Source organism: Salmo salar, chromosome 22 (assembly GCF_965601325.2).
Source record: "Salmo salar chromosome 22, fSalSal1, whole genome shotgun sequence".
NCBI lineage: Eukaryota > Metazoa > Chordata > Actinopteri > Salmoniformes > Salmonidae > Salmo > Salmo salar.
Window position 1 is genome coordinate 37,898,204 of NC_138312.1, and position 17,923 is coordinate 37,916,126.

Consider the following 17,923-nt stretch of genomic DNA (forward strand, 5'->3'; position numbering starts at 1 on the left):
TGTGTGTGTGTGTGTGTGTGTGTGTGTGTGTGTGTGTGTGTGTGTGTGTGTGTGTGTGTGTGTGTGTGTGTGTGTGTGTGTGTGTGTGTGTGTGTGTGTGTGTGTGTGTGTGTGTGTGTGTGTGTGTGTGTGTGTGTGCGAGCGTGTGTGCCTGCCTGCCTGCGTATATATACTGTGTATATATACAGTACCAGTCATAAGTTTGGACACACCTACTCATTCAAGGGTTTTTCTTTATTTTTACTATTTTCTACGGTGTAGAATAATAGGGAAGACATCACAACTATGAAATAACACATATGGAATCATGTAGTAACCAAAAAAGTGTTAAACAAATCAAAATATATTTTATATTTGAGATTCTTCAAAGTAGCCACCCTTTAACTTGATGACAGCTTTGCACACTCTTGGCATTTTCTCAACCAGCTTCATGAAGTAGTCACCTGGAATGCATTTCAATTAACAGGTGTGCCTTGTTAAAAGTACATTTGTGGAATTTCATTCCTTCTTAATGCGTTTGAGCCAATCAGTTGTGTTGTGACAAGGTAAGGGTGGTATACAGAAGATAGCACTATTTGGTAAAAGCCCAAGTCCATATTATGTCAAGAACAGCTCAAATAAGCAAAGAGAATCAGCAGTCCATCATTACTTTAAGACATGAAGGTCAGTCAATTCGGAAAATTTCAAGAACTTTTCAAGTTTCTTCAAGTGCAGTCGCAAAAACCATCAAGGGCTATGATGAAACTGGCTCTCATGAGGACCGCTGTAACGTCTGCTTCCAACTCACACCCTGAAACACGTAGATCCCCTGAACGCAGCTCACTTTCCAGCCCACTTTCCAGCTCACACACTCAAACACCTAGATCCCCTGAACGCAGCTCACTCTCCAGATCCCAATCACCTGAATTCTAATCACCTGTTCACACACCTGTATGTCATTATCACACACTATTTAGTTCAGTTCTTTGCACCCCATCACTGTGAGGTATTGTTTGTTTTGTGACACAAGTCTTTCGGAACTTTGTTTTTCCCCATGATTTACGCCTCCAGTGTATGATAGTTTTTGCCTGCCTCACTAATGATGCCTTTTGCTTATTCCCTGCCTGTACTTTAGCCTATCAGATTTCCTGTTATCTACCTATTGCCTGATCTCCCAGACTACATTACTAGACTTTTCCCTGCCTGTACTGTTGCTCTTTTGGACACCCTGTGTATGACTTTCTGCCTGCCCCTGGACCCAGCTACCTGCCTCCTCCTGTGGTCCTTTGCAATAAACATCTGCTGCGCCCTGTGTTGAAACCAGCTCTCTGTCTCCCCTCGTGTTCATTACAACCGCCACAGGAAAGGAAGACCCAGAGTTACCTCTGCTGCAGATGATAAGTTCATTAGAGTTACCAGCTGCAGAAATTGCAGCCCAAATAAATGCTTCACAGAGTTCAAGTAACAGACACATCTCAACATCAACTCTTCAGAGGAGACTGTGTGAATCAGGCCTTCATGGTCGAATTGCTGCAAAGAAACCACTACTAAAGGACATCAATAAGAAGAAGAGACTTGCTTGGGCCAGGAAACACAAGCAATGGACATTAGACTGGTGTAAACCTGTCCTTTGGTCTGATGAGTCCAAATATTAGATTTTTGGTTCCAACTGCCTTGTCTTGGGAGACACAGAGTAGGTGAACGGATGATCCCTGCATGTGTGGTTCCCACTGTGAAGCATGGAGGAGGAGGTGTGATGGTGTGTGGGTGCTTTTCTGGTGACACTGTCAGTGATTTATTTAGAATTGGTTGAGAGAATGCCAAGAGTGTGCAAAGCTGTCAAGGCAAAGGGTGGCTACTTTGAAGAATCTAAAATATATTTAGATTTGTTTAGCACTTTTTTTGGTTACTACATGATTCCATATGTGTTATTTCATAGTTGTGATGTCTTCACTATTATTCTACAATGTAGAAAATTGTTTAAAAAAAAGAAAAACCTTTGAATGAGTAGGTGTGCCCAAACTTTTGACTGGTACTGTGTATATATATATATATATATATATATATATATATATATATATACACTGCTCAGAAAAATAAAGGGAAGACTTAAACAACACATCCTAGATCTGAATGAAAGAAATAATCTTATTAAATACTTTTTTCTTTACATAGTTGAATGTGCTGACAACAAAATCACACAAAAATAAATCAATGGAAATCCAGTTTATCAACCCATGGAGGTCTGAATTTGGAGTCACACTCAAAATTAAAGTGGAAAACCACATTACAGGCTGATCCAACTTTGATGTAATGTCCATAAAACAAGTCAAAATGAGGCTCAGTAGTGTGTGTGGCCTCCACGTCCCTGTATGGCCTCCCTACAACGCCTGGGCATGCTCCTGATGAGGTAGCGGATGGTCTCCTGAGGGATCTCCTCTCAGACCTGGACTAAAGCATCCGCCAACTCCTGGACAGTCTGTGGTGCAACGTGGCGTTGGTGGATGGAGCGAGACATGATGTCCCAGATGTGCTCAATGGGATTCAGGTCTGGGGAACGGGCGGGCCAGTCCATAGTATCAATGCCTTCCTCTTGCAGGAACTGCTGACACACTCCAGCCACATGAGGTCTAGCATTGTCTTGCATTAGGAGGAACCCAGGGCCAACCGCACCAGCATATGGTCTCACAAGGGGTCTGAGGATCTCATCTCGGTACCTAATTGCAGTCAGGCTACCTCTGGCGAGCACATGGAGGGCTGTGCGGCCCCCCAAAGAAATGCCACCCCACACCATGACTGACCCACCGCCAAACCGGTCATGCTGGAGAATGTTGCAGGCAGCAGAACGTTCTCCATGGCGTCTCCAGACTCTGTCACGTCTGTCACGTGCTCAGTGTGAACCTGCTTTCATCTGTGAAGAACACAGGGCGCCAGTGGCGAATTTGCCAATCTTGGTGTTCTCTGGCAAATGCCAAACGTCCTGCACGGTGTTGGGCTGTAAGCACAACCCCCACCTGTGGACGTCGGGCCCTCATACCACCCTCATGGAGTCTGTTTCTGACCGTTTGAGCAGAAACATGCACATTTGTGGCCTGCTGGAGGTCATTTTGCAGGGCTCTGGCAGTGCTCCTCCTGCTCCTCCTTGCACAAAGGCGGAGGTAGCGGTCCTGCTGCTGGGTTGTTGCCCTCCTACGGCCTCCTCCACGTCTCCTGATGTACTGGCCTGTCTCCTGGTAGCGCCTCCATGCTCTGGACACTACGCTGACAGACACAGCAAACCTTCTTGCCACAGCTTGCATTGATGTGCCATCCTGGATGAGCTGCACTACCTGAGCCACTTGTGTGGGTTGTAGACTCCGTCTCATGCTACCACTAGAGTGAAAGCACCGCCAGCATTCAAAAGTGACCAAAACATCAGCCAGAAAGCATAGGAACTGAGAAGTGGTCTGTGGTCTTCACCTGCAGAACCACTCCTTTATTGGGGGTGTCTTGCTTATTGCCTATAATTTCCACCTGTTGTCTATTCCATTTGCACAACAGCATGTGAAATGTATTGTCAATCAGTGTTGCTTCCTAAGTGGACAGTTTGATTTCACAGAAGTGTGATTGACTTGGAGTTACATTGTGTTGTTTAAGTGTTCCCTTTATTTTTTTGAGCAGTATATATATATATATATACACTTTTAGTAAATGATGAATAACAGACGTAAAGCCTGCAAGGATTTGACTGTCTGCAGCAGCCAATAATAGGCTTATCAAATTACTACAGTAGACTTCATGCCACTCTGTCGCCTATTTAGCCTTTTACTCCAAAGAGAGGTGAACATTGTGTTCGTATTTGTAAGATACATTTCGAACATTAAGTGTTTCTTTAAGTCACATTCCTGGCATATTGGCACCGGAAAGTTCATTTCCCATTTATCCGCGCGTAATATACACCATATATTACAAACAGGAGTTCTCTTAGAAGAATGCGCATTGGGACTGCCACTCACATCGTGCTCTGCAAGGAACGTTTTCATAGTGAAGAAAATAACTTCATAACACCATCTTTGACGTTTTTGGAAAATTGGATAGCTGATTTATCCGGAAAGTTCACTGGAAAAGTAGGACATTTAACTTTTGGACTGTAGACTATAATTGCCAGTTCTGTGTTGACTGTTCTTGCCTGTAAAAAAATGTTTTCCATGTTTTATTAGTCGTATGTACGGGATATGCATCATATACATCGTCAAAGAAAATGCTTACTTGCAGATTCCTTCTCGACAACGCAGTTATTTAAAAAAAAACTCGCAATGGAGTGGAGGCCGGGTCTGAAGAAAGTAGATCAGGGTATAGTTTTATATCGTGATGGCATCTACAAAATTGTAAGATGAGGTTATTAATTTGGAATATTAATTATATTACATTTTAAAGTAGAGTTTTGTTTTAAAAAGTGATTCTGAACTCAATTTAGCACAACATCATAGGCGTATGTTATTATGGCCATAGAATTAGGAATTAGAACAGGATGTCTATGATTTTGGCAATGTCTTGGTTGAAGAAGAAACATGCATGTTAAAAGTCACACTCTAGCCGATGTGTAGACACCAAAGACTGTAGCCTATCATCATCAAAATATCTGTATTTAAAGAGTAACATTCCATGAGAGTAATTACTTTTTAAAACATGATTTGAAGCCATAGTCTCATCTGTTCACGAAGTTTCCTGTGAATGAAACTTGGACTAACACAGGTCCTATAGTTTATTGGTTATGATGATAGATATAGTGTTGTATTCATTTCATAACGGCAGGCTATTATGACTATGTGAAGTCAGTTAGCATAAGATCACACCATTAGGCTAGTCTTGACTGTTAATCTGTTGTCTCATGATTATAACACTTTTATGTAGACCTTATGACAGAGTTCAAGTAAAGTGTAACCACATAGGGGACTCAATGGAGCAAATGCATCCCATGACCTTTTCACATGCCTATATATTTTTCTATAATATATAGGCTAGGGTTAGGGTTAGTCCTCAAGGAAGGAGATTCTATGAGAGGAAAACATTTTCTACTACTGAATTATCTTTCTTTGTAGTTTATCCATTCTACTTGAATGTAATTCCTCATTTACCAATGCTCTCCATTATCTGTCTGGACAGGGGGTTTCTAGCAAGAGAGGATTAATATTAAAGCGTTCATTTTTCTCATGACTTTTATTCTTACAGTGTGGGAATGTGGCAAAGTTATACACTTTTTTATAAGCTCTAGGAAACATCCAGCTGAGGTAACGCCACAGCCAGTGTCTTTGATCTTGTGTGAGCACTACTAGTTTATACATGTTCATGCCTCTAAGCCTGTTGTTTACGACTTGACTTTTCTACCTCATCTTTGTGATGTGTTCATGTTTAAGACTTATTAAACCACAGGATACTTTATCCATGCACTGATTAACCAAAAGGCCTTCCCTTATTTGGATGAAAATTGGAAAGTTGTAAAATAAAAATGTCTGAACCCGGTTTTTGTGGGGGCAGCCCATTATTTACATAACACTGTTAGTTCATGTTTGAGTACAACAGCTTGGGCTTCTGCGGTGCGGGTTTGATTGAATTCTAGGCTAACAGGCAGGCTACACAGCTTCTAGTAAACCTGCTAGTAAAGAAAAGCCATCTGACTGAATGTAAGGTGAGGTAACTTGAGGTTCTCTGAAGTAGGAGGCCTAGTGAGAGGACTGGAGAATAGAGTGACAATTGCAGACTATGTAAAGTATGTAGAGGGGTTTTAAACCTCACCTTTGAGTATACACACGCACACACACAGGCACGCACACATATACACACAACAGTGCATTTGCCTTTCTCAGAATGTGATTCTCACATTGATTGATTGATCAATCGATTGATTGTGGTTGTTGTCCAACAAGAGGAAATTCTTTCCACAGATTTTCCACATGTTGACCAAAGACCCAAGTTCCAGTAGCCAAGATAAGCCAAGGTTCAACAGCACACACACAGCTTTATACATAAGGCAATGTAAAGTCTGTCTGAAATGACCAGGGTGCCAATCGTGGCTTAAAATACCGGGCCTATACATCCACATCCACGAATATACACGCGCGCACACACACACACATACCCTCACCCAAGCACACACACACACACACATGCTGACCAAGCACGCACGCACGCACACACCCCACTGGGCACACAGTGGTTGAATCAATGTTGTTTCCACATCATTTCAATGAAATTATGTTGAACCAATATAGAATAGACATTGAATTGACGTCTGTTCCAGTGGAACTCCCACTTCACAGCACACAAACACAGTGTTAACCCCAGAAAGAGAACAGCTCAGAAAGAGGGTCAAATACTGACAGCCTGTATGCTGGAAAGTTCATTACCTTCCATGTGTTTTCTTTAAGTTATATTATGATTGAATTGATATGAGTGAAGAACTCTTATAAACTGGGTGGTTCGAGCCCCGAATGCTGATTGGCTGACAGTCGTGGTATATCAGATCGTATAACATAGGTATGACAAAACATTTATTTTTATTGCTCTAATTACGTTGGTAACCAGTTTATAATAGCAATAAGGCACCCTGGGGGTTTGTGGTATATGGCCAATATACCATGACTAAGTGTCACGTCCTGACCTTAGAAAGCTGTTATTTTCTATGGTAGAGTAGGTCAGGGCGTGACAGGTTTTATTTTCTAGTTTAGATTTTCTATGTTGTTATGTTCTAGTTTTTGTATTTTTATGTTGGGCTTTTTTTGGGATGATCTCCAATTAGAGGCAGCTGGTCATCGTTGTCTCTAATTGGAGATCATACTTAAGTAGTTGTTTTTCCCACCTGAGTTTGTGGGAGATTGTTTTTGAGTAAGTGTATGTTGTAACGCTTCGTCACGGTTTGTTGTTTTGTTCATTCAGTTTATTTGTATGTATTGCATAGTTTCACAGTTTAATAAAGAAAATGTGGAACGATACACACGCTGCGCTTTGGTCCGCTCCTTCATGCTACGACAACCGTGACACTTAGGGCTGTGTCCCGGCACTCCGCATTGTGTCGTGTCTAAGAACAGCTCGTAGCCGTGGTATATTGGCCATATCTCACACCTCCTCGAGTTTTATTGCTTAATTATAAACTCTCCATTTTGGCTTACTGGTTCCCTCAAGCTTGCAGGCAGGCACATTGTATCATGTACTGTTGTGTTTTTGACACTCCCGAGGCCCTTGGAGATGGAAGGAAGATGAGATCATTCTCAGACACACCCCAGGCTGAGGCTGAGGCTCAACTGAACAGGAAGTGGGGGTTAAAGGGGTGGGAGCAGCCAACATATGGTTGGGTATGAAAATGTTACTAGCCGTCAAATATTTTCTTCGACCATCCTTATTTTCTAAATTCCTCTCAAAGCTCATTGGGGAAGGAGGGCAGAGGGCGGGATCTTGGATCCTTTCCTCCAGTATGCTTTTTAACATTTGGAGGGGAAGCAAGTTGCAGTTTCTGGGAATATAAATAAATTCCCAGAATATTCCCATTTGGGGCACTGGAATGCAAGTTCCCCCAGTTTTCTCCCAGTTTTCCTGGGAGTTGAAGACATCCATGGCTGCTAGCACAAATGTTCTGAATTGAAATCAATTGAATTCAATCCATTTATATTGAGCTTATGAGACCTATACCATTCTGAGTAACACTAGGGAGAAAACAATGTATTATGTGATAAGTATTAGAAAATAACCATTGGAATATGTCAGCAGGCAGTATTAGAGAATAGTTACAGGGAGAGATTCTCAGACACTCCATGACCCTGCCATTTAAAGACTTGTGGTTGTGGAAGGGACTCTTGGAGTTTGTCTTTAAGTGTTTCCCCTAGCCGTTTGGGTGCACTGGAGTGGATGAGTTATCATTTGTTGAGTAGGAAGTGAAGGGGAGATGTTGACTCAACACTGTGCTGTTTCTCATCCCCATATTCCTCATGGTCCCCTGGATTTCAATGGAAACCCAACGCTGAGTAAGACTGCACTGTCACTGTTGCTGGCTAGGATATACTGAAGGCCTACACCAGATGTGTCTGGTCTGTGTGTGAGGTTGCCTAGTAACTTACCCATCAAAACACATTGAAACATTTGGATCGCTTTAACATGGTCACATTTATCTATCTCAGTGGTCATCATTAGTCCCATTATGGCAATGGGGCCTACTGCATGAGTAGGGGACTCAACTATTAACATTTAAAAAGCCAAAAAGCAAGTACACTATAAATTATTAAAAAGTTTTGTAATTATGATGGAAAGTCCTGTCCAAGATCTTTATGGCAAACTCTGGGAAATCATGTCATGCCTAAAGTGGAAACTATTGAGTGCCTCTCAGGGACTAAACCTGTAGACTACCAGCAATGCCATTTCTCTCAGTCTACCAGTAGAGGTCATGCTGTGCATACCTAGTCTTTGTTTTCAACCTGTTTCATGCCACTGTTTGTAACAGATTACAGCAAAATAAAAATGTGCTAAATCGTTTTTCAAAAGTATGGAAGGGTACAAAGTTTAAGCAAATGAATTTCAAGCCGTGTCTGATTTGATGTTCTTAAACATGTAACTGAGCATGATGTGAAAATGATCAAGGAAGAATGATCCTCTTTGAAAGGTGGCGATGTGACAATGCCAAGGCGTCGGCTAAAAGGCGTCGGTTAAAAGGCTATCTTTGCGATTAGTATTGTGAACACGAACAGCACAGACAGGTAGGACTCCTACCATGATGCTATTATTGTTCAATAAAGAAGCATTTTTTCTTCTTGTCTGTTATCAGTAGTGTCTATAGTAGACTTGGCTAGGTAATGTACACTACCGTTCAAAAGTTTGTGGTCACATAAAATGTCCTTGTTTTTGAAAGAAAAGCAATTTTTTTGCCCATTTAAATAACATCAAATTGATCAGAAATACAGTGTAGACATTGTTAATGTTGTAAATGACTATTGTAGCTGGAAATGGCAGATTTTTAATGTAATATCTACATAGGCGTACAGAGGCCCATTATCAGCAACCATCACTCCTGTGTTCCAATGGCACGTTGTGTTAGCTAATCCAAGTTTATCATTTTAAAAGGCTAATTGATCATTAGAAAACCCTTTTGCAATTATGTTAGCACAGCTGAAAACTGTTGTCCTGATTAAAGAAGCAATAAAACTGGCCTTCTTTAGACTAGTTGAGTATCTAGAGCATCAGCATTTGTGGGTTCGATTACAGGCTCAAAATGTCACGATTGTTTGTAGAGAAGGACCAAGGCGCAGCGTGAGTATCGTTCCACATCTTTATTAATATGTGAAACTTCGCAAGACATACAATAAACTATAAACAAAATAACAAACCGTGACGACAGAGGTGCAACATGCACTAACTCAAAATAAGATCCCACAAACAACAGGTGGGAAAAAACTGCCTAAATATGATCCCCAATCAGAGACAATGATAAACAGCTGCCTCTGCTTGGGAACCACACCCTGACCTAACCAAAAATAGAGAATAAAAACATCTAAGGTCAGGGCGTGACAGTACCCCCCCAAAGGTGCGGACTCCGGCCACAAAACCTGACTCTATAGGGGAGGGTCTGGGTGGGCATCTAGCCTCGGTGGCGGCTCCGGTGCGGGACGTAGACCCCGCTCGCGGGTCCGCCATTATCGGTGGCGACTCTGGTTCAAGGATCGTCGCTGGAAGCTATGGACTGTGGATCGTCGCTGGAGGAACCGGACTGTGGATCGTCGCCAGAGGAACCAGACCATGGATCGTCGCCGGGGACTCCGGACCATGGATCGTAGATCGTCGCCAGGAACTCCGGACCGTAGATCGCCGCAGAAGGTTCCGGACTGGTATCCCCCGCTGGAGGCTCCGGACCGCAGACCGTCGCTGGAGGCTCCGGACTGTGGACCGTGAGGTTCCGGACTGTGGACCGTCTCAGGAGGTTCCGGACTGGGAACTGTCGCTGGAAGCTCTGGACTGGGAACTGTCGCCGGAAGCTCTGGACTGGGAACTGTCGCCGGAAGCTCTGGACTGGGAACTGTCGCCGGAAGCTCTGGACTGGGAACTGTTGCCGGAAGCTCTGGACTGGGAAGGCGCACTGAAGGCCTGGTGTGTGGAGCCGGGACAGGTGGCACCAGACTGGTGACACGCACCTCAGGGTGAGTGTGGGGAGCAGGCACAGGACATACCTGACTGGGGACACGCACTTCAGGAAGAGTGCGAGGTGCAGGCACAGGACACACTGGGCTGTGGAGGCGCACTGGAGACCTGGTGCGTAGAACCGGTGCAGGATATACTGGACCATGGAGGCGCACTGGAGGTCTGGAGCGTAGAGCTGGCGCAACCCGTCCTGGCTGGATACTCACTTTAGCCCGGCAAGTGCGGGGAGCTGGCACAGGATGCACTGGGCTGTGAAGGCGCACTGGCGACACAGTGCGTAGAGCCGGCGCAGGATATCCTGGACCGAGGAGACGTACTGGAGACCAGGAGCGCTGAGCTGCACAACCCGTCCTGGCTGAATGCCCACTCTAGCCCGGCAAATGCGGGGAGCCGGCAACGAGCGCACCAGGCTGTGAATGCGCACTGGAGATACGGTGCGTATCGCCGCATAACACGGTGCCTGACCGGTCACATGCTCCCCACGGTAAGCACGGTGAGTTGGCTCAGGTCTAAACCCTGACTCCGCCAATCTCCCCGTGTGCCAACCCCAAAATTTTTTTGCAGAGCTGCCTCTCGTGCTTCCGTTGTTGTTCTAAATCATCGTATCGTCGCCGTTCCTCTCTTGCTGCCTCCATCTGCTCCCTTGAACGGCGATGATCTCCTCCCATGTCCACTCATCCTGGCCACGCTGCTTGGTCCGCTTTTGGTGGGATCTTCTGTCACGATTGTTTGTAGAGACGGACCAAGGCGCAGCGTGAGTATCGTTCCACATCTTTATTAATATGTGAAACTTCGCAAGACATACAATAAACTATAAACAAAATAACAAACCGTGACGACAGAGGTGCAACATGCACTAACTCAAAATAAGATCCCACAAACAACAGGTGGGAAAAAACTGCCTAAATATGATCCCCAATCAGAGACAATGATAAACAGCTGCCTCTGCTTGGGAACCACACCCTGACCTAACCAAAAATAGAGAATAAAAACATCTAAGGTCAGGGCGTGACAGTACCCCCCCAAAGGTGCGGACTCCGGCCACAAAACCTGACTCTATAGGGGAGGGTCTGGGTGGGCATCTAGCCTCGGTGGCGGCTCCGGTGCGGGACGTAGACCCCGCTCGCGGGTCCGCCATTATCGGTGGCGACTCTGGTTCAAGGATCGTCGCTGGAAGCTACGGACTGTGGATCGTCGCTGGAGGAACCGGACTGTGGATCGTCGCCAGAGGAACCAGACCATGGATCGTCGCCGGGGACTCCGGACCATGGATCGTAGATCGTCGCCAGGGACTCCGGACTGTAGATCGCCGCAGAAGGTTCCGGACTGGTATCCCCCGCTGGAGGCTCCGGACCGCAGACCGTCACTGGAGGCTCCGGACTGTGGACCGTGAGGTTCCGGACTGTGGACCGTCTCAGGAGGTTCCGGACTGGGAACTGTCGCTGGAAGCTCTGGACTGGGAACTGTCGCCGGAAGCTCTGGACTGGGAACTGTCGCCGGAAGCTCTGGACTGGGAACTGTCGCCGGAAGCTCTGGACTGGGAACTGTTGCCGGAAGCTCTGGACTGGGAAGGCGCACTGAAGGCCTGGTGTGTGGAGCCGGGACAGGTGGCACCAGACTGGTGACACGCACCTCAGGGTGAGTGTGGGGAGCAGGCACAGGACATACCTGACTGGGGACACGCACTTCAGGAAGAGTGCGAGGTGCAGGCACAGGACACACTGGGCTGTGGAGGCGCACTGGAGACCTGGTGCGTAGAACCGGTGCAGGATATACTGGACCATGGAGGCGCACTGGAGGTCTGGAGCGTAGAGCTGGCACAACCCGTCCTGGCTGGATACTCACTTTAGCCCGGCAAGTGCGGGGAGCTGGCACAGGATGCACTGGGCTGTGAAGGCGCACTGGCGACACAGTGCGTAGAGCCGGCGCAGGATATCCTGGACCGAGGAGACGTACTGGAGACCAGGAGCGCTGAGCCGGCACAACCCGTCCTGGCTGAATGCCCACTCTAGCCCGGCAAATGCGGGGAGCCGGCAACGAGCGCACCAGGCTGTGAATGCGCACTGGAGATACGGTGCGTATCGCCGCATAACACGGTGCCTGACCGGTCACATGCTCCCCACGGTAAGCACGGTGAGTTGGCTCAGGTCTAAACCCTGACTCCGCCAATCTCCCCGTGTGCCCCCCCAATTTTTTTTTGCAGAGCTGCCTCTCGGGCTTCCGTTGTTGTTCTAAATCATCGTATCGTCGCCGTTCCTCTCTTGCTGCCTCCATCTGCTCCCTTGAACGGCGATGATCTCCTCCCATGTCCACTCATCCTGGCCACGCTGCTTGGTCCGCTTTTGGTGGGATCTTCTGTCACGATTGTTTGTAGAGAAGGACCAAGGCGCAGCGTGAGTATCGTTCCACATCTTTATTAATATGTGAAACTTCGCAAGACATACAATAAACTATAAACAAAATAACAAAGCGTGACGACAGAGGTGCAACATGCACTAACTCAAAATAATATCCCACAAACAACAGGTGGGAAAAAACTGCCTAAATATGATCCCCAATCAGAGACAACGATAGACAGCTGCCTCTGATTGGGAACCATATCAGGCCAACATAGAAATATAACATCTAGATTACCCACCCTAGTCACACCCTGACCTAACCAAAAATAGAGAATAAAAAGATCTCTAAGGTCAGGGCGTGACACAAAATGGCCAGAAACAAAGACCTTTCTTCTGAAACTTGTCAGTCTATTCTTGTTCTGAGAAAGGCTATTCCATGCGAGAAATTGCCAAGAAACTGAAGATCTCATACAACGCTGTGTTCTACTCCCTACTACTCCCTAACATAATTGCAAAAGGGTTTTCTAATGATCAATTAGTCTTTTAAAATGATAAACTTGGATTAGCTAACATAACGTGCCATTGGAACACAGGAGTGATGGTTGCTGATAATGGGCCTCTGTACGCCTATGTAGATATTCCATAAAAAAATCTGCCGTTTCCAGCTACAATAGTCATTTACAACATTCACAATGTCTACACTGTATTTCTTATCAATTTGATGTTATTTTAATGGACAAAAAAAGTGCTTTTCTTTCAGAAACAAGGACATTTCTAAGTGACCCCAAACTTTTGAACGGTAGTGTACGTCTGTAGTAGACAGTATGTTCCTGTAGTGGCTAGGGATGTACCTCTGTAGTTTTTGTCCGTACAGTAGACATGGCTAGGGATGTACCTCTGTAGTGTTTGTCCGTACAGTAGACATGGCTAGGGATGTACCTCTGTAGTGTTTGTCCGTACAGTAGACATGGCTAGGGATGTACCTCTGTAGTGTTTGTCCGTACAGTAGACATGGCTAGGGATGTACCTCTGTAGTTTTAGTCCATACAGTAGACATGGCTAGGGATGTACCTCTGTAGTTTTAGTCCATACAGTAGACATGGCTAGGGATGTACCTCTGTAGTTTTAGTCCATACAGTAGACATGGCTAGGGATGCACCTCTGTAGTGTTTGTCCGTACAGTAGACATGGCTAGGGATGTACCTCTGTAGTTTTAGTCCGTACAGTAGACATGGCTAGGGATGTACCTCTGTAGTGTTAGTCCGTACAATAGACATGGCTAGGGATGTACCTCTGTAGTGTTTGTCCGTACAGTAGACATGGCTAGGGATGTACCTCTGTAGTTTTAGTCCGTACAGTAGACATGGCTAGGGATGTACCTCTGTAGTGTTTGTCCGTACAGTAGACATGGCTAGGGATGTACCTCTGTAGTTTTAGTCCGTACAGTAGACATGGCTAGGGATGTACCTCTGTAGTGTTTGTCCGTACAGTAGACATGGCTAGGGATGTACCTCTGCAGTATGTAGTATGTCCGAGCGAATGGTTGGGGGGATGGAACATAATTATCATTTGTATACTGCAAATTGACCACAAGTAAACCCAAAAAGAGAATGTATTTGAAAATAACAATAATTTCATACCTTGATTACATTGAAACGCGATCAAATATGTCTCTTTTTATTTGTAGGAATACTTGTGAACCGATTTGCTGAATTACATTTTTTTTTCTGAATTCCTGGTGATTTTACAGTCTAAACCTCCACCCAATAAATAAATTTAAAAAACTTGCGGGACAGTTTTGGCCTAGGGGCCATCTATTGCCGAACGCTGTTTAGTCTGAATAGTATCTACATTTTTTGTTTACATGACTCTTCCAGATGAGACACATGATGACCTGGTGTATGTGTGATAGAGAGGTGTCTGGTATATAGGACTTTGACCTCTGTTATTATGCACAGGTCAAGGGGCAGCATTGTGGCAGTTTGTTGAGCAGTAGGCTAGGCTAGATTCTGAGTGATGAATTCATGAATTAATTGAATTTAACACTGCCCATTGTTCCCATATTGGCTCTTCATGAATGAATTGGATTCATTCACATTTTAAACTGATTATGTTCAACAGGATTTGATAGCCCAACGCTGCCAGATAAACTGTTAATCTGCCATGAAGCATTATGCTGTGGTAAATTAGTTCAGCAACTACAATAATTAGTCAGTGCGAGCAGCAGAACCTGTTCTTGCTGGCTTGTGGGAGCTTGAATCCTGAAACAAAGTTGTCTTAAAGATCTTTCACAAAAGGGTATGCTCTTGCTTTTATTCATGGTATTGATCCAGTGTGGATTCATAACTGTAAGGGAAATGCTCATTCATGTTGTGTTATATGTATCTCCTCCTTGTCACACAATAAGTTGCATCTTTTTTCTTACAGTACGCTAATGGTGACTTTTCATCATGCAAAACAGCACATATCTGTGCAAAAAGTACTGAAATGTTCATGTAGACGGGAAGGCATATAATCCAATGTGAGTTCCTAATACTGCAACTCGCAATTTAATTGCTATCTGGTCAGACAATCGCTTCCTTGTAACTGTAATGTTTGGAATGACTGGACTGCTGTTCACATTTTTGTCAAAACATGGTACCATCCCTCCTTCCTAATCTGCATGGGGACAGGTTGAAGCAGAAGTATCTATCACCATGTTGTCACATCAAGCAGAGTCCTGTATGCTCCCATGGGTTGTTGTGTGCCTGCTATCTGGTCTGGTTCCCAAATGGCACCCTATTCCCTATATAGTGTACTACTTTTGAACAGAGCCCAATGGATAGTACACTATAGTAGTAGTACACTCTAGGGAAAAGGCTGCCATTTAGGACGCAACCCCACGCAACCCAATATTATGTTCACATGTCATCTCTTTATGGCAAAGAAACGTGACCTTCTTTACCTGCTGTACCTTCCAGCCTCCTCCCTTTATTGTCCCCACCTGGATTTATTACAGCATACAATAACTCCCAGCCGAATGTTTACCAAGGTCTGTTCCCTGGTGTGTGTGTGTGTGCGTGTGGCGTGTGTGCATGGAGGGATGTGTGTGCTAGAGGTAAGGGAGGAGGGGCCAGGGAGAGAAAGAGAGAAGGAAAAAGAGGGAGTCAGCAATAAGTCTATGGGAGAGAGGGAGAGAGGAGGCTTGGGCCAGCTGAGAGAAACTGTCAGAGTATCAGAGCTGTTTCAGACAGACATTGCAGTGTCATTTACTGAAGCAGTTCAGTAGTAGGAATCATAACAGTACACTGGCTAACTTGACCTGGGATGACACTGAACCCACACACATGCATGCACACTTAAAGTAGAACGCACATCTATAGACTTACACACAGACAGGTAAAGGCCCAGTCCCCTTGGAGGGGTATCGGCCCTGTCAACATGGGGAGCTCTCAGTCCCAACAGAAGAAGAGGGGCGGGGCAGCAAACTCAACCAAGAGGAAGACAAGTAACATGTGAGTGAATTGTTTTCTCTAATACCTGTACTTACAGTATCATAAATAGCAGTGGACTATTATTACTATATGAGCTATTGTGTCAATGATATTCTTGGTGAATGTTTCATGAGCTCTTGTTTGTCATAGGTTGTGACGTCTTGTAGGGGGAGTTTACTGTGTACTTGGATGTTTTGAGTTGTCAACTTTGTTATGGCCTGACAAGTATGCTTGTGACCTGTAAGAATGTTTGTGGACCAGAAAGGAACCAGCTTAAATACATAATCTTTGTTCAAAATTAAGTGTTGGAGAGACTATAGTCCACTAGTAGATTTAAACAGAGCAAGGGGATAGAGTTGCTCCCTGCTCCACACACACTATGTAACTTTTCTATATTTGGGCTTGATGGTGTGGAAAAATACGGCCTTTGCTAGTTTTGCAAGTAATATGTCTTATTATTCCAATTGAGGGATATATAGGACTTCAAATGAGAGTAGCTGTGGGAAATGGATTGAGATCAGTCATTTAGTATGCTGTGTATTACAAGCATACACTATGTGTTTAAAACAGTCAGTGTATGCAGTGTGTTGTCACCTCCAGGTGTTTCATACTAGAGTGTGAATAAATGGTCTCCGTTCAGCAAATATTCACACACCTCCACTCACTCAATAATAAGGCTTCACAACAGCCTAGAAATGTCAGATGTTTGTCTACCGTACCCTCCAGTACATGGTTGTCTGTTTGTTTGCGTGTGTGTGTGTGTGTGTGTGTGTGTGTGTGTGTGTGTGTGTGTGTGTGTGTGTGTGTGTGTGTGTGTGTGTGTGTGTGTGTGTGTGTGTGTGTGTGTGTGTGTGTGTGTGTGTGTGTGTGTGTGTGTGTGTGTGTGTGTGTGTCCATGCACACATCTCTGATAATAGAGTATGATGTAACTGGTCACACTATCGAGTGCCTATGAATCGTGTGTATTGAATGCTGCCTTTCTTTTCCAATACTTCCAATGGATCTGAGCTGTTTGCAAAGATACCACTGAGATACAGTATGTGGAGACATTTTACAGTTGTTGATTAAATGGAAACCCTCAGTTGTTTCATCATGTTTTGTTGAGCAGGAAGGTTTAGCTGGCTGACTGATTGATCTCACTGTGTGAAATACATCCTGGGTTTCCACTAGTCCTCCCTGTACTGTCAATGTTAACATGAGGAGATGTCTCCCCCCGAAAGGGGACCACTCTGCCCCCTGCAGGTTATTCCCACAGAAATAGAATAACCATAACGGAGAATCGCATTCTAGTCAATGTACTGTAATTCTATCTCTATGGTTATGCCATCTTAATAACAGATGAGACAGCGGACGTAATGGATGCATTTAACCCTCATGCTTTTTCTAATACAGTCAACTGTACCTCACATAAAAGATAAATAAAGGCTGCATCACTGTTTGTGTAATGGAGGTGGTTCGAAACCTTGCTTGTGTGATGACTAAACCTGTCCTGAGACCTGAGTTGTGTCGGCTCCCAAAGCTAATTCCTAGGCTTTAGCTCAGCAGGCTAACATAGATCGATATTATGGTGAGCTGTTACTGATGGACCACGTTAGACAGATCCATTTCCGGTCACAGTGGTGAAGTCATAAATCAGAAGTTGTGCTATAGACAGTCCTTTAAAGCGGTTAACTGATTTAAATCGGGCCCTGAAGTGAAAGGTTGCCCTTTCCCTCTGAATCTTCTGCCACGGGGGACCTTTTGTTTATGTTGTGTTGAGATGAGTGTCAGGTTCTTCCACTTTCTAAGGTCAATGATATAGATAAAGATAGCTGCTAATACAAGACACACACTGTGGTGACTTTGTGCTATCCCACTGGACACAGACGTCAATACAATGTCTATGCCACGTTGGTTCAATGTCATTTCATTGAAATGACGTGGAAATAACGTTGATAAAATCAATAGTCACCTAAATTACATAATAAGATGTTT

The 17,923-nt window shown here is 44.6% G+C and overlaps 1 protein-coding gene across 2 annotated transcripts in view; it reads left to right on the forward strand.

The window, feature by feature from the left end:
• Nucleotides 1-3,871: 3,871 nt before the first annotated feature.
• The window catches only part of LOC106586881 (transforming acidic coiled-coil-containing protein 1), a 64,732-nt gene continuing 50,680 nt past the window's right edge, over nucleotides 3,872-17,923 (forward strand). The window contains exon 1 of one of the 2 annotated variants that reach the window (XM_045705456.2): nucleotides 3,872-4,085. Coding sequence is in view for 1 of the 2 variants with exons in the window: in XM_045705455.2 (XP_045561411.1) it covers nucleotides 15,897-15,970 (74 nt within the window). In the remaining variant the exon portion in view is untranslated. Of the gene's footprint in view, nucleotides 4,086-15,621; nucleotides 15,971-17,923 lie in introns of those variants that run through there. The other variant, XM_045705455.2, reaches the window with a different exon arrangement.